The 23,681-nt window shown below is 39.9% G+C and overlaps 2 protein-coding genes across 4 annotated transcripts in view; one reads left to right on the top strand and one right to left on the bottom strand.

Annotated features, from left to right (window-relative positions):
* fancm (FA complementation group M) overlaps positions 1–23,681 on the bottom strand; it is a 77,956-nt gene that overhangs the window by 53,067 nt on the left and 1,208 nt on the right. For 2 of the 3 annotated variants that reach the window (XM_061968265.2, XM_061968266.2), the window contains exons 1-4: positions 21,784–22,557; positions 15,605–15,777; positions 15,444–15,521; positions 15,216–15,374 (exon numbers count right to left, since the gene is read on the bottom strand). In XM_061968265.2, the coding sequence (XP_061824249.2) occupies positions 15,216–15,374; positions 15,444–15,521; positions 15,605–15,777; positions 21,784–22,432 (1,059 nt within the window). In that variant the 5' untranslated portion in view covers positions 22,433–22,557. Of the gene's footprint in view, positions 1–15,215; positions 15,375–15,443; positions 15,522–15,604; positions 15,778–21,783; positions 22,558–23,681 lie in introns of those variants that run through there. The other variant, XM_061968267.2, reaches the window with a different exon arrangement.
* Positions 1,693–13,471, top strand: soul3 (heme-binding protein soul3). The gene is made up of 5 exons (XM_061968264.2): positions 1,693–2,264; positions 6,300–6,394; positions 7,714–7,855; positions 9,627–9,810; positions 11,981–13,471. Exons 1-5 carry the CDS (start codon positions 2,024–2,026, stop codon positions 12,150–12,152), a joined length of 834 nt encoding a protein of 277 aa, XP_061824248.2. The 5' UTR covers positions 1,693–2,023; the 3' UTR covers positions 12,153–13,471.

Genomic DNA, 23,681 nt, shown 5'->3' with positions numbered 1-23,681 from the left:
CGAGGCTTGCTAGCTTGTTTGCGCTGGCTTTCGGAGACTCTTATTTTGAAAGCGCAGGCGCGATGGAGCGGCACTTTTATTGTGAAGACAGGAACTGTGCAGTCAGTCTTTAGGCTTGTGACGGGATGTACGTTTGAAATAAAAAAGTGTCTTTTTTCCTTCACACTTTTGATTGATTGATTGAAACTTGTATTAGTAGATTGCACAGTACAGTACTTATTCCGTACAATTGACCACTAAATGGTAACACCCCAATAAGTTTTTCAACTTCTTTAAGTCAGGTCATGTGACCGCCTGGCTCTGTTTGATTGGTCCAACGTCACCAGTGACTGCATTTGATTGGTGGAACGGAGTCAAACGTCACTAGTGACTGCATTTTATTGGTGGAACGGAGTGAAACGTCACCAGTAAGGCAGGCACTTTGAAGGTCTGTCTGACAGACCAAAACAAACAAAGCGTGCATTAACAGATCGATAAAAATTAGTAGCGAGTAGCGAGCTGAATGTAGATAAAAGTAGCGGAGTAAAAGTAGCGGAGTAAAAGTAGCGTTTCTTCTCTATAAATATACTCAAGTAAAAGTAAAAGTAAGTTGCATTAAAACTACTCTTAGAAGTACAATTTATCCCAAAAGTTACTCAAGTAGATGTAACGGAGTAAATGTAGCGCGTTACTACCCACCTCTGGCCAGAAGGCTAGTTTTCATCTGTAGTCCCCTGGCCATGATGTAAAAAAAAGGCAGTAAAATTACAATTAAAAAAAAAAGAAAAGAAAGAGAGAGAAAAAGAAAAAAAGCACACAATACATATTCAATACGATAAAAAATTAAATACAACATCACAGCATAACATTTATCTTAGCATCAAAACAGGCTCATGTTTTAGTACTGGCAGCTGTATGCGTTGATAAGCCACATATTCAATTTTTTGTGAAGGCCTTGTACGTTGTGACCAGTTTAACCTACTCAGGTACTGAGTTCCACACATTTGCACTCCTTACTGAAAGGGCTCCTGCGCGGAGGAATATAACAGTCACCTCTGACAGAGCCTCGAGTGACACGCTCACGGCTGTTTCTTTGGCTGATGAACTCTGCCAGAGGATCTGGAGCCAACTCATGCAGTACTTTATAGGTCAGTTTTAAGTCTGCAAATGTGTGAAGTCTGTCCCGCCAGTTTAAAATACTGTATTTTTTTAGAATGGCCCAGTGATGATAGTGCCTAGTTTTTTTTTGTATCCATAACCTTAATTGCTTGTTTGTACAAGATTTCCAATGTTTTTTTGTTTTTTTAGCTTTGACCAGCCTGAGACCAGCTGGTAAGGCAATAGTTGAAGTGGCTGTGTGATGGCTCTACCTTCATGTTGAAGCTAGAGCCATCACTGCTGGGTGGTGTCAGTCCCCCTGTTCCGATCAGTACTTTTGACCCTGGATTGCGTTGAAATTTTGCAAACAGACCATTTTAGTATGACCAAAAATGACATAAAATAAATAATACATTTGAAAAAATGCTACTTTTTTTTATTAATGGGTTTCAGGAGTCATCAATAGTTCCTCCTTTTATGTGGCTTTGATGAATAAAAGATATCAAAGAGCGGGCTGTGTTGTTTGGACTTGGCACTATTTGTCGTCTCGGCAGCAGCAGGACGAGGAGTAGCCGTGGTGCGGCTGCAACGTCACATGGTTGGCTGTTTCTTGCTATAAACATCGCGTTTGCCGTAAGTGTCAAACACTCACGAGAAGACAGCCGGTTACCGTGTCGCTCTTTTAGCACAGAATTACACAATACCGAGGGAATAAGGGTCGTTAGCCGACAGTTTAAAAGCTGCAAATACAATGGCTGAATGCAGCTACGTAGTGGCCGATGTGTTGACCCACGAGTGGCCGGATTCTTAATCTGGACGCGCAACAGCGAAGTAGTGGAAACAATCTCCAAATTGGATTGTAAGATTATATTCACCAGGCAGCACTGCGTGTTTTAAAGGAACACACCGGGACAGTTTAGGCGCTTGTCACAAGTAGGTGGAAGAAATGGACCGAGGTGGCTGTCAGATGAGCGGCGGCGGCGGGGGCGGTGGAGGCGACGGCGGGTCCGATAGCTCCGGCATGATCACCCTGGAGGACCTGGAGTCCTTCTCGGAGGACCAACTGCCAGACTCCGGTAATGGCAGTCTGGAGGAGGGCGAAACCATGGAGGAGGACGAAGGCTCCGACCGACTGCTGCATTACTGGCAAGACGTAGCCAGGGGACACCAGGTGGAAGTTTCAAACGGTAAAAAAATAAAGCATTTTTTACAGTACAAGTCAATTAAACGTATATTTTTTCCACGGTTAGCTGTAGCTTTTTGTTGTAACATCTTGCAAGATCAGGCAAAACAGACATGTGACATGTTTTTTTTTAAAGTTAAGTGGAACGACTTGAACTTGTTCTCGTCATGAACAATGACCTCGTTTCTACACAAATAAACCAGTTTCAAGCAGGACAACAAATGCACTACCTCTAAGGCCAAACTCCTACTGTAGTTCCAAAGTGTGGATTAAAAAAAAGTGAAGTATTAAAGGGCTACAAGTGTCTTCCAATTATGGGATCTAAAAGTAGACAGAAAGACCCCACATCTACTGTTTTACAGAATTATAAAACAAACAAGTGATCAAAATGTCATGGTTTGTTTATTTGCTCTGTTTAAATGAGACAACTTTAGACTGTTCTTGTAGTCATAGCTCGGTTGGTAGAGCGGCCGTGCCAGCAACTTGAGGGTTGCAGGTTCGATACCCGCTTCCGCCATCCTAGTCACTGCCGTTGTGTCCTTGGGCAAGACACTTTACCCACCTGCTCCCAGTGCCACCCACACTGGTTTAAATGTAACTTAGATATTGGGTTTCACTACGTAAAGCGCTTTGAGTCACTAGAGAAAAAGCGCTATATAAATATAATTCACTTCACTTCACAGACGTTTCACTTTTTAAACCAAAATCATTGTTTGGTTCTGAACGGTTGATTCTAATTGTGTTCTGATTATGTTCAAAATATAAAATACCCAAATACAGCCTTTAGAAATAGGTGATTAATTTTCACTAAAAAACAGTCGCATGGGACCTAATTTAATTGACACAGCGGGACGCTTTGTAGTTAAAGACGGCAAAGTTTAGAATCAAACAAGTCAGAACTAAAGAATAATTTGGTTTAAAGTTGAATTAGAAGAGTAGATTCAACTTTTGTGGATAACTATGGCAGGGATCAATCTACAGACATTTTACTTAATTGAATGGTAAATGGGTTATACTTGTATAGCGCTTTTCTACCTTCAAGGTACTCAAAGCGCTTTGACACTATTTACACACTGATGGCGGGAGCTGCCATGCAAGGCGCTAACCACAACCCATCAAGAGCAAGGGTGAAGTGTCTTGCTCAAGGGTGTCACTAGGTTGGTAGGAGGGAATGGAACCAGGAACCCTCAGGTTGCTGGCACGGCCACGCTCCCAACCGCGCCACACCCTTCATTAAACCCATTATAGCCTGTCCAGTGTCTTAATCAAACAGTGGGTACAATCAAGTGAATTGGTCTTCCTCCATCTACCAGTAGATTTTGAGTAGCTCCAATGCATAAACTTTTAATTGTTTTATATAGTTCAACTACCACAAAATATCACAACTGACCGCAGTTTAAGTGATCTGCTTTATTAATAAAGTACAACATAAATAGCACAAGCTCACCTCTCCTTTGATTTTGCTGTAACTAATGAATGTTGTGATCCAATACAAGAACTTTGTCAACAACAAAGATAATATTCTGTTTTGAGAAGCGCTTACTTCACAATGTGTTATTATATTAAATATTCTAGTGGTCGTGGTCAGTGGTGTAAAATTTTAGATACCGCTCTTGTATTGTCTGATTGCACTGAGCAGGTTTGTGTAAAAAAAAAAAAAAATGCACAGTTCAATAGCATCATTGCAAAACAACACTGATCGATCAAGCTCAAAATGTGCAATTGCTATATTATGAAGGGTACAAATGTCATAGTCATTACAACTCATAATTGCATGGTGCTTTATTTTACTAGGTGGGTGGGTGAAATCCAAAATGCTCTTTACCGATTTATCTATATAATCGACAGACAGAGCAACTATGGGATAACAAAAATAATTGTTAGTTTTATGTCATGTGGTTGTATGTGATCTATTTGTAAAAGCTGTCAAGGATGTGGTCATGTCGCATTAGGTTGAATTTCTTCATCACAGTGAATTGAAAATTGTCATCCCATTTCTCTCTGGAGAAAAGGCCATTACATTCTTGTAGTTGACTTAATAATATTTGTGATTAACACATGCATTTATGTAATTTGACAAGATTGTAAACTGTAAGTAGGTTAGAAATAATTATTGAATACGATTAAAATCAAGAGTACTGTAAGAGCACTAATTCCATTTTAATGCTTGACTGGACTCTGGGCCCCTCTGTAATGGAAAAGTTGGACCTCAAGGTCAAAATGGTTAAAAAACCCTGGCATAACAGATACAAAATACTTTAGAACATGTGCAGAATAGCTATAATAGCTAATTCGGTTAGCAGTCAGATGCTATTTATTTACTAAACAAGCACAACTCTCAGAACTGTATTAAAATTTCACAAACACTTAAGAGAAGACTAACACCTGACTAACACCTGTTACTTCTGCACTGGTAAAAAAAACACAGATTGTAACATAAGCACAACTAGAAGTGACACTTTCAATGTAAACAAGTTTCAAAATGAGTCTGTGCAAAAAAGTGCATACATGTAACATTCATTCATCCATCCATCATCTACTGCTTTTCACTCTCAGGGTCAAAACCAGAAGTGGCACTTTCGTGTAAAAAAGTTAAAAAATAAGAGTCTCTGCATAAACATAACATCCATTCATCCACCATCTACTGCTTGTCCCTCTCAGGGTTGCGGGGGGATGGAGCCTATCCCTGTTGCACTCGAACGGGACACAGGGTACACCCTTGACAAATCACCACCTCATCGCAGGGCCAACACAGATACACACTAGGGCCAATTTAGTGCAGGTAGCACCAAATCTGTTGAAACGGTCTAAATGTATTTGTGGCCACATTGGTATTTAGCGTTTTGTGATCTGCCCACAGTTTAATAAGCCTTAAAGGTGAGGCCAAAATATAGTATTTAACAGCTTCTTATTGTATCGATCAATCTTCGGAAATATTGATACCGTGATACCATGGGTCAGTCCTAAACTAAAACAGACTCAACAGACACTGCACATGTTCCTCCTTTTGCACTAATGAGGATTTAGCACCAAATGGCTTGCTGGAGAGATTAGCTACCTAGTGAGGACTGCTGCATGGTCACTGCTAAATCCTGCACTTAATTACAGTGCAGAGGACACAGGCAAAACTTTCTTTGCTTTGATTTAAATGTTTGGCAGAGGGGCAATTAGGGCTGTTGTCTCCCATTGCTGGCCCCATGATGACCCACCCAAAAATACAATAGTACAAGTAAAAAAAAAAAAAAAAGACCAATAGGGGAATACAATTGTCTTTGTCGGTTGGTACAAAATTGCTTTTTTTTTTTTTTCTTCTTTTTTTTCAAACAGTGTGACTCATCTGTAAATTGAACATCAGCTTAACTGTGACTTTAGCTTTACTCTCTTAAGCCGAAGAACCAAAGCATGTGTTTTGACTGCTGACGGCATTAGATTAACCTGTGTGAGTGTGTGTCTGCACTGAAATTGTGTGACTACCCCAGTTAGTTGGTACATGTAGCGGCTTTGTTTGGTAGTCTTAAACACCACAGATCCATGTGCCCCAGTTATAAACCTCTCATCGTTTGAGATTTGACTGAATGTGTGTAAAGCCTTGCATTTCACATCAGCCCATTTAATTTCAGTTGATGGACTTCTACTTGACAGTCATCACGCATTTGATTTGTCGTAAATAGGTTCAACAAAAGTGTTTTCCAGAAGATGCATTTACTGCATGAAGCCACTGTGTTAATAGGTCTATATAGTTGACAGCGGGCAGCTTTTAATCATAGTGTTCTCACCATCACCTCTAATAAACATCACTATGTGGCATCTTGGCACAGCACTCTACCCATCTGGCGGCCTTCTCACACCCCCACTACTAGCACACATGTCAACTGGGAATGTTAAAGCTCATCGGATGTTGTAAAAGTACTAGAGAAAGACTGACATTTTTGTCAAAGCAGTAGACCCAGACTTGGTACGAGCCAATCATATGACACACAATACAATTGTACGTGCTTTCAACTAACCATGCATTGTTTTGCTCGTTATTTTTTGACAGAAATGGCAGAACCTATTCAACAGCTGACCTCTAACAACAACGGTCGCAGTAACAGAGAACACATCCCTTTCACCCTCCTTTCACAGAAAGAAAAGGTACATGCATCAGACTTTTGTTACAATCACTACATGTAAAAAAAACCTATTTTCCTGTTTAAAACTGTAATTTTTGAAAATTCTCAAGTGCACTAACAACTACATTATTCTCCAAAGTGATCATGCTTTGACTATAGTAAGACATTCAAACCCTTCATGGACAATAGTTCGCTAGTTGGTTTAACTTGAGTTAATTAGTCTAAACACAGACTGGCTAGCGCTAGCTTAAATGCTAACATGAATACAAGAGACATCGTTAGTCGGGTTTAACTTGAGTTAATTAGTCCAAACGCAGACTGGCTGGTGCTAGCTTAAATGCTAACATGAATACAAGAGACATTAACTAACGTATAAGGATGTGAACCTTACAAGATTAACATTTTTGGGGTGGCAATTTTATTTTCGATTCAACACAATTTAAACAGATTTTTGTAACATATTGTTTGGTGTAAAAATGTTAAGATTAATAATTATAAAAAATGTATATTAAAGAAGATAAACACATTCAAATACTCTAATACAAATGTTTTGGCTCTAAAGAAGCCACAACATTGTTTTTTCTGCCAATAAAGTATTTTGTTTGTCTATTTTATATATTTTCTTAAAATATTAAAATAAAACTTGGTTAAAAGACCTTCAGTGTGTGTTAAAGTACTTTTGAGTACATTCAGCAATACATGATAATGATAAGCATGATCATTTGGTCGCGATAATTGTGATGTAAAATGTTTATATTGTTACATCCCTAACAATAACCTTGGATACGAATGTAAGTTATGTTGCATATAAGACGGAGGGAAACACAAATCTGAAATAGTCTTGACATTTAAAACCAAACAAACGCAGTCTGAGCTTTTCTCCGTCACTCACATGCACAAATAACCTGAACAAATGATGCAAGAAAAAAGTTGGGTGAAAATGATGCAAATGTGTTTGTCAAAAAGCAAATAATTTTTGTACAGAAAATGTTGTCTTTGATTTTGTCCAAAAAGCGGGTCTTAGAAAGAGCGGTCGTCTTATATTCAGGTCAGTACGGTATTTCGCACAATAAAAGGACGGGACTTTAAACCTAACATTAAAGGTGTCAAAGGGCTTAATGCTGTAAGGGGCTCAAAGAAGTGATGTTGCTGCTCGAAGCATCAAGACCAACTTGTCCTAGTACATTTCCACCTAACACACTTTTAAATAAATAAAAAATGACTGGATGGTCCATATTTGGAATAGGCGTTTTATGTCTCCAGAGGTCTTTTATAGACATGTGGCAACTCTTTGTTAAATATTGACCCATTAACAACTGTTCTGGTGGTGTGCCTTTTCAGTGCGGGGAGCTGCTGTATGACAAGCGCCATTATGAGAAGGGCCACTGGGCTTGCATCAAGATGCGCGAGGACACATATGAGCAGAGCATCTGCTATGGTTTCATGAAGATAATGAGATACATCTGCAAGCAGAACTCTTTAGGTAATGTTTAAAGCCAGGGCTGGAAATTTTACAACATTAGCTTGATTGACCTTTGAGAGAATTAATTATTGTGGTGAGAGAATCTCCAAATGGTTTCAACCCTTGTTCCTGTGCCAGTGTTGTACTGAGCAATATAATGCTGCCTAGAAGAACTGTATTGTTAAGTGTTGATGTTTTTAATTCTTTAGACAACATAGTAGTTTAGACCAAATGAACAGAGCCTCTGCTGGTTAGTACCATACAATCATCCAAATTCAATAAAGTAATACAGTATCCAAATGTGGAGGTGGTTTAACTATCTTATGGTTAACAGGAAGATGAGACAATTTTTAAAATAAATTATAAAACTATATACTTTAAATATATATATATATAAATATCTACATATATAACAATACTTTATTTTGAAACTCTTATCCCATGAATTAATTATTCATTTTCCTCATGGTCAATCAAGCCAATGTAGTCAAATGCCCATAAATACAATATATAAACTATTACAAAAAAGAAAAATACAATCACAGTATAAAATATAATAATTATTATAAAAATGTTATTCTATAATTTAAAAAACAATCCTGGTGTTTCTGCGTACAAACAGATGGAGCTTGAGTGTAGTAACAATAATGACTTTATAAATAATGAATGCATGTATTACCCAAACATTTGCTGCAAGGTAATTCAAATTCAGATGTAATTTTCCTGAAATATTATTGTTAAACCTCATAAGCCACCTATCATATTCAAAACACAATTGTAAAAGTAGAAAAAATGGTGGTACATCTAAAGCAGGGGTTTCAAAAACTAACATCCATCCATCGATCCATACATTTTCTACCGCTTGCCCCTCTTGGGGTCGCGGGGGTGGCTGCAGCCTATCCCAGCTGCATTTGGGCAGAAGGCAGGGTACACCCTGGATAAGTCGCTACCTCATCGCAGGGCCAACACAGACAACATTCACACACTCGTCCCAATGTAGTGTTGCCAATCAACCTATCCCCAAGTGCATGTCTTTGGAGGTGTGAGGAAGCCGGAGTACCCGGAGGGAACCCACAGCGTCACAGGGAGAACATGCAAACTCCACACAGAAAGACACACAGGACCTTGTTATTGTGATGCACATGCACTAACCCCTGTTCCACCGTTTCAAACTTGCGGCCCATTTTTGTGGCCCTTTACTTTACTTCATAGTTTCGTGTAACTGTGGCCCATCCTCCCTATGGGAAACTAGTAAATACAGTATATTATGGCACATTTGAATCCCACTTATACAATAACCATGCTAAACACAAGAAAGACAGCACAACAAACACACATTGTGCCAAACAAAGAGCAACATCCTGTAAGCAAGTGTCTCTCTTGGGGAATTACGGTGTCAAAATATAGAATGTTTACGTTCAATTTTACTTTTTTTATGACCAGAGGCCCACCATAGCTAAGGGTCAATATAGCTGCTGGTAAAAGTAGTTAACAAATGTAGTCATGTGGTTAAAGTTCTGAAGGGAATACTTTATACAGCCCCCAGAAAAATTGAGTTTGTAAGTATTTTTGAGGTGGGACTGATCAGATCCGAGGATATCGTTGTGGTTTGTGTAGCCCTTTGAGACATTTGTGATAAAAGGCAATAATCACTATAAATAATCATTGATTGTTTTATAATCTTTGAACTTGGTGTGAAAAGTTGGAGTTAACACTTAAATGATTGTCCATCCATACAACTACTGGGCTGCATTTGGTTTATTATGAACATCATCTTATTTCTCATGTTTAGGTGACTACCTGGGTATGTCGCTGCCTGTCCTGACGGTGGTGCGCACAAACGAGAACCACTCGGCCATCTCTCAGGAAGTGACCGTGGCGTACTACTTGCCCACGGAACACCAGGCTCAGCCTCCGCAACCTCAGGACAGCGAAATCGTCATTGAGGTCTGGCCTGCCGCCATTGTGTACACTAGGTGAGCAAATAAATGTTGAAATAGTAGGGAAGTCACCAGTAGGGAAGTCACCAATCAGCTGATTTTCTTGGAAAAGTATGTGATCGCCATTGCGGATGAATGTTTTTCAATGCCGAGCATAAACACACTTTTAGCAGTCCACCGGCTGGCAAGCTAGCAGCAAATTGTCTTATCTTCATAGACCAAGGAGAGACGCTCCTAAGTTAACAATAATAACCTCCATTACAGCAAATTAACTGCACTTGTTAATATTAGGACGAGGCTAAACATCTTAAACACCGTGAACAAGCAGGAGCAGACATGCTGATAGTTAAGCTAGCCACTAAGATAGCTAGAAACAACACAAAAAAGTAAGTGCCTATTAAAGCTTAGGAAGTGTAGCTGGAACCTCGTTAAAGAAAGACAGCAATAATTACCAGGAAATTAACAAATAGATTAGTAAGAGTTAGAGAGAGGATAATGCAACAACTGTTAGTGTCAGCATTGCCGCAGTCTCACTAAGATAGCTCGAAACAACTTCAAGAAATAAGTGCTTAGTAAAGCATAAGACGTGTAGCTGGAATCTTGTTACAGCAGAAAGAAAGTGGTTATTAGCAGGAAATTAACAAGTAGATCAATAACAGATGATGTTAGAACAACTTTTGATGTGTCAGCTTTGTCGTAGTCAGTACATAACAGACACAAGAGGACGGCTCGATTCATAAATTGGTAGTGTCGATACCAAAGGTAATATCAAGAGTATGATGGATACTGGAGTGATTACTTCGATATTTTAATGTTTACAAAATCAGAGAATACCCTCTGGACACCAGGGGTGCGAAAAAAATCGATGTTCAAATTAATCTCGATTGTTATTTATAACGATTCTCAAACAATTTAAAAAAATAACATCGATTTTTAAATTGTTTTAATCTGTTTTGTCCAGCCATTCAGGAAAATCATATTGTCAATGTAGATGCCCATATTTGCTGTACAGATTTACTTTAGAAAAGAGAAGTGTTGGATACTTCTCTTGTTGCCTTATTTGTATTTGACTATATTAAATGTTTGAGAAGCCCATCCATCCATCCATCCATCCATCTTCTTCCGCTTATCCAAGGTCGGGTCGCGGGGGCAGCAGCCTAAGCAGAGAAGCCCAGACTTCCCTCTCCCCAGCCACTTCGTCCAGCTCTTCCCGGGGGATCCCGAGGCGTTCCCAGGCCAGCCGGGCGACATAGTCTTTCCAAAGTGTCCTGGGTCTTCCCCGTGGCCTCCTACCGGTCGGAGGTGCCCTAAACACCTCCCTAGGGAGGCGTTCGGGTGGCATCCTGACCAGATGCTCGAACCACCTCATCTGGCTCCTCTCGATGTGGAGGAGCAGCGGCTTTACTTTGAGCTCCCCCCGGATGGCAGAGCTTCTCACCCTATCTCTAAGGGAGAGCCCCGCCACCCGGCGGAGGAAACTCATTTCGGCCGCTTGTACCCGTGATCTTGTCCTTTCCGTCATAACCCAAAGCTCATGACCATAGGTGAGGATGGGAACGTAGATCGACCGGTAAATTGAGAGCTTTGCCTTCCGGCTCAGCTCCTTCTTTACCACAACGGATCGATACAGCGTCCGCATTACTGAAGACGCCGCACCGATCCGCCTGTCGATCTCATGATCCACTCTTCCCTCACTCGTGAACAAGACTCTGTTTGAGAAGCAATTTATTAAACAAAACCAGTTTTCTTTTGAGTAATATAAAAATTTATCAGAACCGTTTATCTATTTTATGGAGAAATGTAGTTAATCATAGAACTGGCATCCAATGTTTATTAAAAAAGTATAGATTTTGAATCGAAAATCGATTCCCAAGAATCGAATCGTGTGGTGCCCAAAGATTCGCAGCTCTACTGGACACATGAGGAATTTGAGGGCAAAAAAGAAAATTACTAACAAATTTGTTTAGCTCAAACAATTGAATGTAATAAAACAGAACAGGGCCGTAACTAAAATATGTGCTGATATTATTACAATGCCAATAGCACTCACAATAAATACATAGAAACATTTACAGTTAAGAAATTGCTCAGTATTGGTATTGGCCGATCGGAATCGGCAGCATAAATCCCTGATAGGAAGATCCCTAGTAAATATCCTCTTAACACACGCAGGACGCTGCGTTCATCTACATGCCTCCTCTTGCAGATCCTTCACCGGCCCCACCAACGAGCTGACCATCATCAATCAGATAAACGGCATGGCTGAGCTGCTTGAGTCTCCTGGTGTGTGCGTCAACGACTCCTTCATAGTGGCCGGCTACACCAACCCGGCGCACAGCCAGCGCCACAACGAGATCTGGTTCCTAGAGCGTCGCTAACGGAGTTCGCAATGGGAGAGGATCCCTCACCCCCGGCACCGTTCGAATCTGTAACCCCATCCCGTCTGAGCTTCACAAAGACTCCTCCCTTATTCTACACTGCCTATACACTCATCCACAAGTCCTCAGGTTCAACAAGGTCCCTCCCCTACCCGGTACACTTCAGATCCCTTGCTAATTCTGCCCCTGTTCATTGTCATCGTGCTGCGAGCACGTCACTACAGCTTCAGTTAGTGGACCTACACAGGCTTATTGTTGCTCACATGTTGTTATCTTGTTTGCAATACTACGATGTTCTGTGAGTTGTCGGTCTGCAAATGCATCGGGAAAACTAACAAACTTACGCTTGCGGAGTCTCAATGTCACTTGCTGCTATTGTTGCTAAATGTCGGGATCGCTGCAGGTTTACAGCTCAAGGGTAACTAATTCAACAGCAATTGCAATATTTGACCCCACAACCATTTTATTCCACATCCTGGACCTTTTAGCTTAATGCAGTGTTGATTTCCTGGGTGAGGATGTGTTTCTGCCAAAAATCTACCTGAAATGAACAGTAATTAACAAAAGTGCATGAATGTAAAAAAAAAAGTAAAAAAGTGGGGGGAGAAGGTGCGCTAACCAAACGATTGACTAACGTTACAGCTGAATGACAATCAAAAGTACCTAACATATAGACATTCAAGTCAAAGCATTCCTCGTGTTTCCCTCGACTCTCACAATCGTCGTCCTTCTCTTCGCAGAAATGCTCTTTCTTCGGGCTACGTTCTTGTGTTAGTGTTTACGCACTCACTACTGTACTGCGACGACCACTGCTGCTGAGTAGAGAACGCATCAGCAATAGTTTTAGGAAAATAGGACAGCAGAATGTTGTTTTACATGTTCTATCGTCGATCTAAGGAACTATATAATGTCAGAGTGAAAGTAATTGTATATTTACAATATATTTTGAAAAAATAACCAATACACCAGCTGTACTTAATGATATAGAATTATCTTTTTATTTAAAAAAAGAAAAAAATCTATAAATGTCAGGATATAAAAATGTGTCCTTGTGCATGATTACAAAAATGTGTGACCGCAGGAGATCCGTAAAAACAAAAATCCAAAGATTCAGGAGGTGTTAGAAAGCCATGATACTTGCTAGTGCCCAACTTTAATTAAAGCTGGTTTTATGGGAACATCAAGTCTGCCTGTTGTTATATTCTCTTAATTAATTCTGGATTATTTTAGTTGACTGTGTGCTGTACTGTGACAAATTCAAGTGCAACAGCAAAGCACTACTGTGGTTTTCTCTTTTGGTCAATAAACATGTGCTTGTCTCCTGTCTCTTAAATATGACTCAACAGTATTAACAGTTCACCACATCTAAACAACATAGATAGGTATTTTTTCCATATATCCTCATTGAATTTGGACATTTGACAGCATTATATGAAAAATGTAATATATAACTTCCTGAGCATTATATGAAAAATGTAATACATAGCTCCCTGATGTTTTGGTCTATTTGTTTTATCACAGTTAACAAATACTGGGTAAGGACATAAAATAAAGCTCTGCTTATGTAGCTTCCAGCTTGTAATGTAAGAAAATATTAGCAACAGCTCTCATTGTGAAGCATTGCAGTTGCAAAATACATCCACAATAATAAACATGTTTCTTTGTATTGTAACTGTAAACCCCTCCCAACTTATGGAGCATGTCATTCACACCATGCACAACACAAGTGGGCACATGACACACTATAGATGAACCGTAACAAGTTCTCACAAGGTGGACGTGATGCACAATAGCTGTATGGAACAACAATGACACAAAGTAATTGTGCGATATTTGCTGATAAATACCACTAGAATTCCTGCAGCTGTTTGGAACAACAATAACACAAAAATAATTGTGCAATATCTGCTGATAAATAACACTAGAATTCATGCTAACAAGATTACACCCATTAGGTCATGTTTAAGACATGCCTTTCAGTGGCTACACTGCTAAGTATGTCGGCAAAGGTGACTCATTTAATAATTGTTTATATATGTATATAATGATTTAATTTCTCATTGTATATTTATTTATGGGGCGATGTGGCTCAGTTGGTAGAGAGGCCGTGCCAGCAACTTGAGGGTTCCAGGTTCAATTCCCGCTTCTGCCATCCTAGTCACTGCAGTTGTGTCCTCAAGCAAGACACTTTGCCCACTTGCTCCCAGTTCCACCCACACTGGTTTAAATGTAACTTAAATATGTAGATAATGGGTCTAATATATAATAGTGATAATGCATGTTGGCACATTCTAGCTCTGTCCAACAAAAAAAATGTTATATATATATATTACACTTCACTTATTAACTCGTGTATTTAGAGAACAGACAAATGGGATAAAACTGCTATGATTCAAAAAGCGGTCAAATTAAATAAGCTCTGCTTCTTCCTAATCCTTTTTAGACATGCTGTAATGAAACAACTGAAAGATGTGATGTATTACATAGTAATTGTATGCATGTCCGAAAAAAACACCAAACATCTAATCATTTTGGCCGACAATAGAAGTTTTAATTCTATCGCTATATAGTGATAATGCATGTTGATGATACATTCTAGCTCTGTCCAACAAATTTGACAGCGAAAAGCAAACAAACGCGTACTCAACGCAATGTAACATTCTCGCTAGGGGTTAATCACACTCAAACTGTAACCACTTCTAAGTTAGTAATCATCACCTCCATGGCAGCATTAAAAAAAATATGTTTCTTACAAGTATCATCCCGGGAGGATGAGGAATAGCTAAGCATGCTACACTACACATCGTAGGAGGATAGGCTGACTGCAATCTAGAGCTCTTGAATGCAAACAAAGGTGGGCGGATTGTTACAAATATCGACAGTACCAATACCAAGTAGTATATAGTGTAAGGTCAATACCACAGTGGTTCGATGGATCATTTTTACCATATAAAGTCTAAGAGAGAGAAAGGATGTTGCAAGTTGTGACTACTAGGGAAAAGCAAAACACCAAAAACTGCTCTCTTGTTTTTGCGGCATATACTGTGCATAACAGGGTCCTACCTGCAGGTAGCGAGCCTGATATGCAGCCAGCGCTTCCCCCATTGGGACCACAAATTTCTCCAAACTGCGCTGGTGGGTGTGGGCCTGGATGTCCGGACTTTCTTCCGAGCGCAGCTCTATGTGGGAGATGAGCAGGTTGGAGATGACGGACTGCACCGACTGCAGGGGGTCACACAGAAAGACAAATATTGAAGCCTTGACCTAGGCGCCTCAATCTCAACTCCTGACCTTTACGTCTCCTCCTGGTGTGGCGCTGAGGGCGAGGATGCGGACCTGCAGAGTCTGGCTGCTGAGCTGTCGGATCACCTTGAGATACACACAACCAGGCTTTTGATTTAAAACTTAAAAAACACACTTGTTACTGTACAAGTGTGGTTTGTGTTGTGTACCTGACAGTAGGCATGGTTCCCAAGCGCCTTGTGGGCCTCATCAATCACCACGCATTTGACCTGGCGGGCCGGGCAGGTGTCTCTGGACAGGTCGTTCATCATCACTTGAGGTGTGAGGAAGAACACACGTTTGGAGCGCCACACTTCCTGTCTCTTTTTGGCTGCCGTACTGCCTGCACAATATAAAGATGGCGGTCATTAAAAAAAAGGTCATAGTGTAGTTTCTAGGATCCGTTCAGTTTTTTATGTGACGTTCGTGATCAAATCGAGTCTTTTGAACGGCTCTTTTTAATGAACGATGCGAACCGAGACACAGTTGTTTTTTAATGCACATGCAGACATTACATATATATATATATATATATGTATATATATATACATACATACATATTTATATACATTTCATACATGTATTTATTATATATTTTTACATTTATTCACTGTTCTGGTTCACTGTTCTGAAATGCAGTTGTAAAAGCATACACACACCAAGCAAGGTAGTGCAATTTGTACAAACTTATTTCCTAATTTTTTTTATCTTAGTTTTATTTACACTTTTTGAGTCCATTAATGCATTTTATTCTATGTATTTTTAGGTAATTGTTAAAATCATCTTGAGCTACAAAATGTTTGGGATGAGGGAAAATTCAGACTAGCGATGTCACTGTCAAAGCATGGAAATATGGTACAGACTTATGGAATGTATACAATGAAAACACAACAAAAAAAAAACAACGTAGTTAATATTTCAGAAAAATTCCCACCAATAGAGTAATAGTTATCCATCCATCCATTTTCTACCGCTTGTTATGTAAAATTAAATTATTCTGGACCACAGCCTATAACTGATACTAGTGATTGTTTCCTTGACAAAAAAAATTGTTTAGAAAAGAAAACTATAATAACAAGCCAGTCTTTTGATTGAGTCTTTATTACGAACGTATGGAGTGAAATTAATGCCAAAACTCCACAAAAATGTTTCTACTCACACCAAACAAGATGCAAGTACAAATTTTCTTAAATTAAAAAAAAAGATTTGCAAGTATAATAATGTTCTGCAAGTAACTTAACTTACAGGTTGTGCTTGTTTTCCTTCTCTGTCATTTTACCCCCCACCCTGCATCTTCTTTGTTATTTTTGGTGAGCTGCACCATGCCCAAATAACAGTAGCACTGACAGCCTCAAATTGACTCAGTAGCACCACCTATCGTTGTAGGGTGCAAATTATGGGTGCTCTAAGTGCTAGTGTGTGGATCTTGGAGGGTGAAATTTTATTTCCATAGGGTGGAATTGTACTGCCAAAAGCAATAACTTTAAGAAAATTGTTTTTATACATGCTAATTGATTTTTTACTTGCAGAATATTTATTTTCTATGGTCGAACCAATTTTTTACTCGCAGGAAATGTTTTTTATACTTGCGACTCGTTGAACGTGAGTAAACACAATTGTGATTGTGGAGTCCATCAATGTTCTTCCGCTTTTTTTGAGGTCGGGTCGCGGGGGAAGCAGCTTAAGCAGGGAAGCCCAGACTTTCCTCTCTCCAGCCACTTTGTCCAGCTGCTCCTGAGGGATCCCTGAGGCATTCCCAAGCCAGCTGGGAGACAATCTCCCCAACATGTCCTGGGCCTTCCCCCCCCCGTGGCCTCCTACCGGCCGGATGTGGCTCCCCTCGATTTGGAAGAGCTCCTCCCAAATGACAGAGCTTCTCACCCTCTCTCTAAGGGAGGCAGCCCCCGCTACCCACACAATATTTTTTTTTCTTGTATATATTGTCAAGGGTGTACCCCGCCTTCCGCCCGAATGCAGCTGATATAGGCTCCAGCACCCCCCGTGTCCCCGAAAGAGACAAGCGGTAGAAAATGGATGGATGGATATTTTTTAGTTTTAGCCTTATTTTTACTTAATTTGTGTACTTCGTTCTTTTGTTTGCAATCTATGCCTTTTGCTGCACTAATGTTGTTAATTTCCCCGTTGTGGGATAAATAAAGGATTAATTTATTTTAAACTCATTTCCACTAACCTGACTCTCGCCAGATCCTTGTAGTTGGCTGAGCGGGATTTCATAGATGTGACGTAGTGCCGAAGCGACTGTTTGATTCAAACAACAATGTTGTGTGCTGACATTGATTCTGCATATTTTCTTTGCACAAACGACATCGATCGTCTACTGACATTGCTGCGTTGTTTCAGTAAAAGTTCTCTAACTTTTCGCTCTGTCGTTATCTAATATGTCGGCTGTTCTGTTTTGGATTTCCCAGCGTCGCTCTCATCAGCGTGACGGGTTGATTTCGATGTGAGTGTTTGAAGTAGCACGTCATTCAAGATAACGGACAAGTGGTTTATCCAATCACATACAATGATTTTTTTTTTTTACAAGGCCCCGCCTTCTGAAATACATCTCCTATTGAGAAGTCCCAGATCCTTGTGTGTAGCTCAGCGAACTACAAGGATCTGGCGAGAGTCAGGTCACATTTCCACAGCTTGTACTCGTACTTGTACTCCCTGATCTGAACCAAAATTGATCCCCAGCAACTTTCCGAAGCATCAAACAGGTTTATATGTGGTTATAGGTGTATATATATTTTCTCATTCTGTTTTGCACACTCTTGGAGTCAACTTGTACATAGTCATGTACATAGTGTCATTGATTGATTTATTGATTGAAACTTTTATTAGTAGATTGCACAGTACAGTACATATTCCGTACAATTGACCACTAACTGGTAACACCCGAATAAGTTTTTCAACTTGTTTAAGTCGGGGTCCACGTAAATCAATTCATGGTAAGTCGGGGTCCACGTAAATCAATTCATGGTAGTACTATTCATGTACATAGTGTATATACCCCCCATTTTTTGTATATATTGTTTTTCAAATCACCTGACATGTATACTGTGTATATGTACATCATTTATCCATTTTTTAACGTATTTTTTTATATACATGTTACAGGTTATAAATATATTTTATTATTGAATGTATCAAATGTGATGAATATTTAATGGACCACAATGGAAACAAGCCTTTTGGCTTTTTGTGCCATCCATTTGCTTTTTTAAAGCATTACGTGGATTAAATTCTTTAAGATGTCAATAAACTTCTCAATCAATCAATCAATCAAAACTCAATCAATCAATCAATCTTGTCCTTTTAGCCACAACCCAAAGCTCATGACCATAAGTGAGGATAGGAACATAGACCGACTGGTAAAATGAGAGCTTTGCCTTCCGGCTCAGCTCCTTCTTCACCACGACAGATCAATAAAGGGTCTGCATCACTGCAGACGCCGCATCGATCTGCCTGTCGATCTCACCTCACTCGTGAACAAGACTTGGAGGTACTTGAAATCCTTCACATGGGGCAATATCTCTTCTCCAACCCGGCAGTCCACTATTTTCTGGGCAAGAACCATAAACTGTTTGTGGAGTTTTGGCGGTAATTTCCCTCCACAACTCCAGAACTAACCACTCCACTTCAGAACTAACCACTCCACTGACACATGCCTAACACATGCCTTCTCTATTTGACCGACCACATCAAACATGAGGTAACGGGCAAATACTGCGGCATGGTCATGCTGGACCTTCAGAAGGCCTTTGACACCGTTAACCACGCTATACTGTTGGATAAGCTCAGAGCAATCGGATTTGACAAAACCTCATCGAGCTGGATGCAATCTTACTTGGAGGGGAGGGAACAGGTGGTAGAGGTGAACGTCATCGTGTCCCCCCCTCTCAGTAAGCTGTGGAGTCCCCCAAGGCAGTATATTAGGGCCTTTACTGTTCCTAATATACATAAACAACTTGTCATCAGCATGCGACTGTGAATTGTTCTTGTTTGCGGATGACTCGGCCCTGCTGGTATCAGACAAGGACAAGTCACAGGTGGAGAAAATCCTCAGTGCTGAACTCTGTAGAACTTGCACCTGGCTCGCTGATAACAAGCTATCCAAACACTTGGGTAAAACAGAATCCATCCTGTTTGGGTCCCACATAAACCTTAAGAAAGTCAATGACTTCACTATAAAAGTGGGTGACATTGTTATCACCAGGAAAGATGAGGTCACCTACCTAGGTTCCATTCTAGAGGCTAATCTTTCCTGTGATAAAATGGCAACCAAGGTAATCAAAAAGGTCAACCAACGAACGAGATTTCTCTATAGAATCTCCTCTCTGGTCAACAAAAGCACCATGAGGATTCTAGCGGGAACTCTCGTTCAACCCTTTTTCGATTACGCATGCACCTCCAGGTACCCTAGCACCTCCAAAACCCTCAAATCTAAACTCCAAACATCCCAGAACAAGCTAGTCAGATTACTTCTAGACCTCCACCCCAGATCACACCTCACTCCTTCCCACTTTTTCAAAGTGGGCTGGCTCAGGGTGGAGGACAGAGTAAAACAACTTGCACTAAGCCTAGTCTATAAAATCCGCTACACCTCCCTGATACCGAAGTACATGTCAAACTACTTCCTTAACGTAAATGACCGCCATAACCACAACACCAGGGGGAGCTCCACTAACCAGGTTAAACCCAGATTCCGATCTAACAAAGGTCTTAACTCATTCTCTTTCTATGCCACATCAATGTGGAATGCGCTCCCAACAGGTGTAAAAGAAAGGGCATCTCTATCCTCTTTCAAAACCGCAATAAAAGTGCACCTCCAGGCAACTTCAACCCTAAACTAACACCCTCCCCGGATTGTTAATAATCAAATGTAAATATTCCAAATGTAGATACTTTTTCTCAGGGGCGTCACTAGCTTTTAAGGACAGGGGGGACTTAGCCCCCAGGAGAGCGAACGTAGCGCACGAGCACAAAACTACACAAAATACTAACAAATACTTAGAAATTATTCATTGTTATTATTATTTTAAAAATGCACGGGACGAAATGAAATGCTCCCCGGGACGATGGCTTTTAACCATTTTTTTTCTTTTTCTTTGTATGTATTTATTCATTTAACATGTTATATTAAATGTCTTGGTTTTTCCTCCCTCTGAAAATCCTATGAAATGTTTAACAAGCCATCCTATAATAATACAACAGCTATTAATGTAACAATACAATAAAACAAATATATTTAATGATGTTGTTTTCATTATTTTAACTTTAGGCTAATGTATATTACTTTATATAGATTCTACAAGAGTGATGTGGGCATTTTCTATATGAACAAGTCCAAGGACCGCAGGCAAGGTCGCAGAGAAAATGCGGACTGGATTTTGAGTGATGTGGGCATTTTCTATATGAACAAGTGGAATGGATTGGATACCGACACACTAAAGGGGCTCTCTACCTTAAAGTACCAATGATTGTCACACACACACACTAGGTGTGGTGAAATGTGTCCTCTGCATTTGACCCATCCACTTGTTCACCCCCTGGGAGGTGAGGGAGCAGTGGGCAGCAGCGGTGCCGCGCCCAGGAATCATTTTTGGTGATTTACGCTATGAAGTGAGGGGAAACTGAGTGAATAATGACAGTTTATATGATTATTTATTTAAACTCATATTCGGGCCACTTTATAATGAATATGTCGGCATGTATTTGTTAAAAAAAAAATATATATATATATATATATATATATATATATATATATATATATATATATATAACACCAAATTATTTAGGGGGGCTTAAGAATATTTTAGGGGGGCTTGAGCCCCCCTAAAATAGGCCTAACAACGCCAATGCTTTTTCTTATGCTTTCTGATCCCCCTCTCTCTCTCTCTCTATGTCCACTACTTGCTGTACATATCCTACCAAGTCAGACCTACACTGTTTCAATGTCCATTTCTCTGTTCTCAATTGTTGATGACTGAAGTGATGATAACAACCAAACCTAACACCCCCCACCCCCCCTCCCCACACCCCGGATTGTAAATAATGTAAATAATTCAATGTATATACCCTGATGATTATCTTGTGTGATGACTGAATTATGATGATAGTATATATCTGATAGTATATATCTGTATCATGAATCAATTTAAGTGGACCCAGACTCAAACAAGTTGAAAAACGTATTCGGGTGTTACCATTTAGTGGTCAATTGTACGGAATATGTACTTCACTGTGCAACCTACTAATAAAAGTCTCAATCAATCAATCAATCAATCAACAACCCCTAAAATTCCCTTAAATCTCATCTTTAGTAAGTGTTACCCATGCATACCAGTCAGCTCTGCCATGTGCGACTGAGGGATGCCCATCACTTTGTAGCAGGCCTCGATCTGCTGTGCCACCAAGGGCTTGGTGGGCGCCATGAACACAATCTTCCCGGATGGGTACCAGCGGTAGAAGTTGTACATAACAACAGACGCAATGAATGTCTTCCCCAAGCCAGTTGGAAGGCACACGAGTGTGTTTTGGAACAGGGCGGCCTCTGATATTTTCATTTGGTACTCCCTGACGGGGTAGTTAATGGGATAGATCCACACTGCAGCAGAGGAGCTGTCAAAGCCAGGAAAGTCTGGATAGCATGTCTTCCCAGTTGATGACATTGACGATATGGGTGCCTCCTTTGGGAAAGAGTTGACATTGTCAAGTTGGAGTCTTTCTTCAGCTTCAGTAACAGCTATCAACATAACGTCGTCGTCGTCGTCTTCATATGCAGTTTGAGGAGTTTCTATAGTGCTTAAAGAGCCATGACCTATCTCGGTCCATAGTGGGTTTGTTGGAGCGTTCTTGACACTGTTGCTGTGGGTTGCCTTGCGCCGACCGGCGGCTTTCTTTCCTTCTTTACTCTGTGGGAAAACTGTGTTTTGAGGCACAGATGTACCCCACGTCTGGAATAAAGTCCTCTGATTAGACGACGCGCTCATTTTGTTCAGAGTTTTAAATAGAAACAAACTTTGAAATATGGCTCCATGCCGCGACGATTTTAATAAGGATACAAACACTGCATCACTTCTTTCTTTTTCTTATTGCTTTGAGCGGAGGTTCGCGTCCTTCGTGGCGCATTACTGCCCCCTCTGCTGCTTCCAGGCCATTACGTTCTCTACCACTTTTTCAAAGTATAACTCCACGTACCCATTAGAGAGCTTGTTCTTGTCATTTTGGGAAGTGCTTCACTTTATGGTACGTATGTAAATATTGCTAACGACTATACATCAAAGAGTGGAGCGAAATAGCCCCTGCAATATGTTACAAATGTAATTGTAGGCTTTTATTTGTTTTTGGCACCGGAAGTAAACAAAAGCGTCCCGCTCTATGACATGTAAAGGCTTGTTTTTTGTGCCTTTAAAAACGAATTAGAACTCTATTTTAAAACACTCTCTACGCCTAACAACCAAAAAGCTGTGAAAACGATGATGCTGTGTTCCAAATTTAAAATATTTACGGAACTTGTGTGAGCCTATGGTTTTAACATTTTGTTACTATTTTAGTTACTTTATTTAGTTTACAACCCCCCGGCGCTGTTTTATACTGTCTCTGTACTTGTTTTGATTATTATTTCTTGATTGTATGTAAATGCTGCATATTATAAAGAAAGGTTTATAAAATAAATAAAAAATAGAGGCTGCTTCCAGGCTATTACTGTATCTACCACTTCCCTTTGCATTTTTTTCAAAGCATAACTCCATTAGAGAGTTTGTGCATGTCATTTGGGAAGTGCTTCACTTTTTAGTACGTATGTACATCTTACTAACGACTATAAATCAAAGAGTGGAGCGAAATAGCCACTGCAATATGTTACAAATGTAATGGCAGGCTTTTATTTGTTTTTGGCACCGGAAGTAAACAAAATCGTCCCGCTCTATGACATGTAGAGGCTGCTTCCAGGCTATTACTTTATCTACCACTTAGTTTTATATTCATAAATGTAAGTTTCTCAATACCCGACCTGTTTTTTGTGCCTTTAAAGAAGAATTAGAACTTGACTTTAAAACGCTGTCTACCTCTGACCAAAAAGCTGTGAAAACTATGATGCTGTGCTCCAAGTTTGGATTATTTACAGAACTTTTGTGAGCCTATGGCGTTACACTTTGTTACATATATATATATATATATATATATATATATATATATATATATATATATATATATATATATATATATATATATATATAT

This window comes from Nerophis lumbriciformis, linkage group LG08, assembly GCF_033978685.3.
Source record: "Nerophis lumbriciformis linkage group LG08, RoL_Nlum_v2.1, whole genome shotgun sequence".
In the NCBI taxonomy this organism is placed as follows: domain Eukaryota; kingdom Metazoa; phylum Chordata; class Actinopteri; order Syngnathiformes; family Syngnathidae; genus Nerophis; species Nerophis lumbriciformis.
Note: the sequence above shows the minus strand (reverse complement) of the source record. Positions and strands in the feature narration are given on the sequence as shown.

Bases quoted from the DNA above. Each gene is read 5' to 3' on its own strand.
- soul3 (XM_061968264.2), top strand. From the start codon at position 2,024: ATGGACCGAGGTGGCTGTCAGATGAGCGGCGGCGGCGGGGGCGGTGGA. The intron at 6,395-7,713 runs GTACATGCATCA...GTGCCTTTTCAG, and splicing joins TCCTTTCACAGAAAGAAAAG to TGCGGGGAGCTGCTGTATGA. The intron at 7,856-9,626 runs GTAATGTTTAAA...TCTCATGTTTAG, and splicing joins CTGCAAGCAGAACTCTTTAG to GTGACTACCTGGGTATGTCG.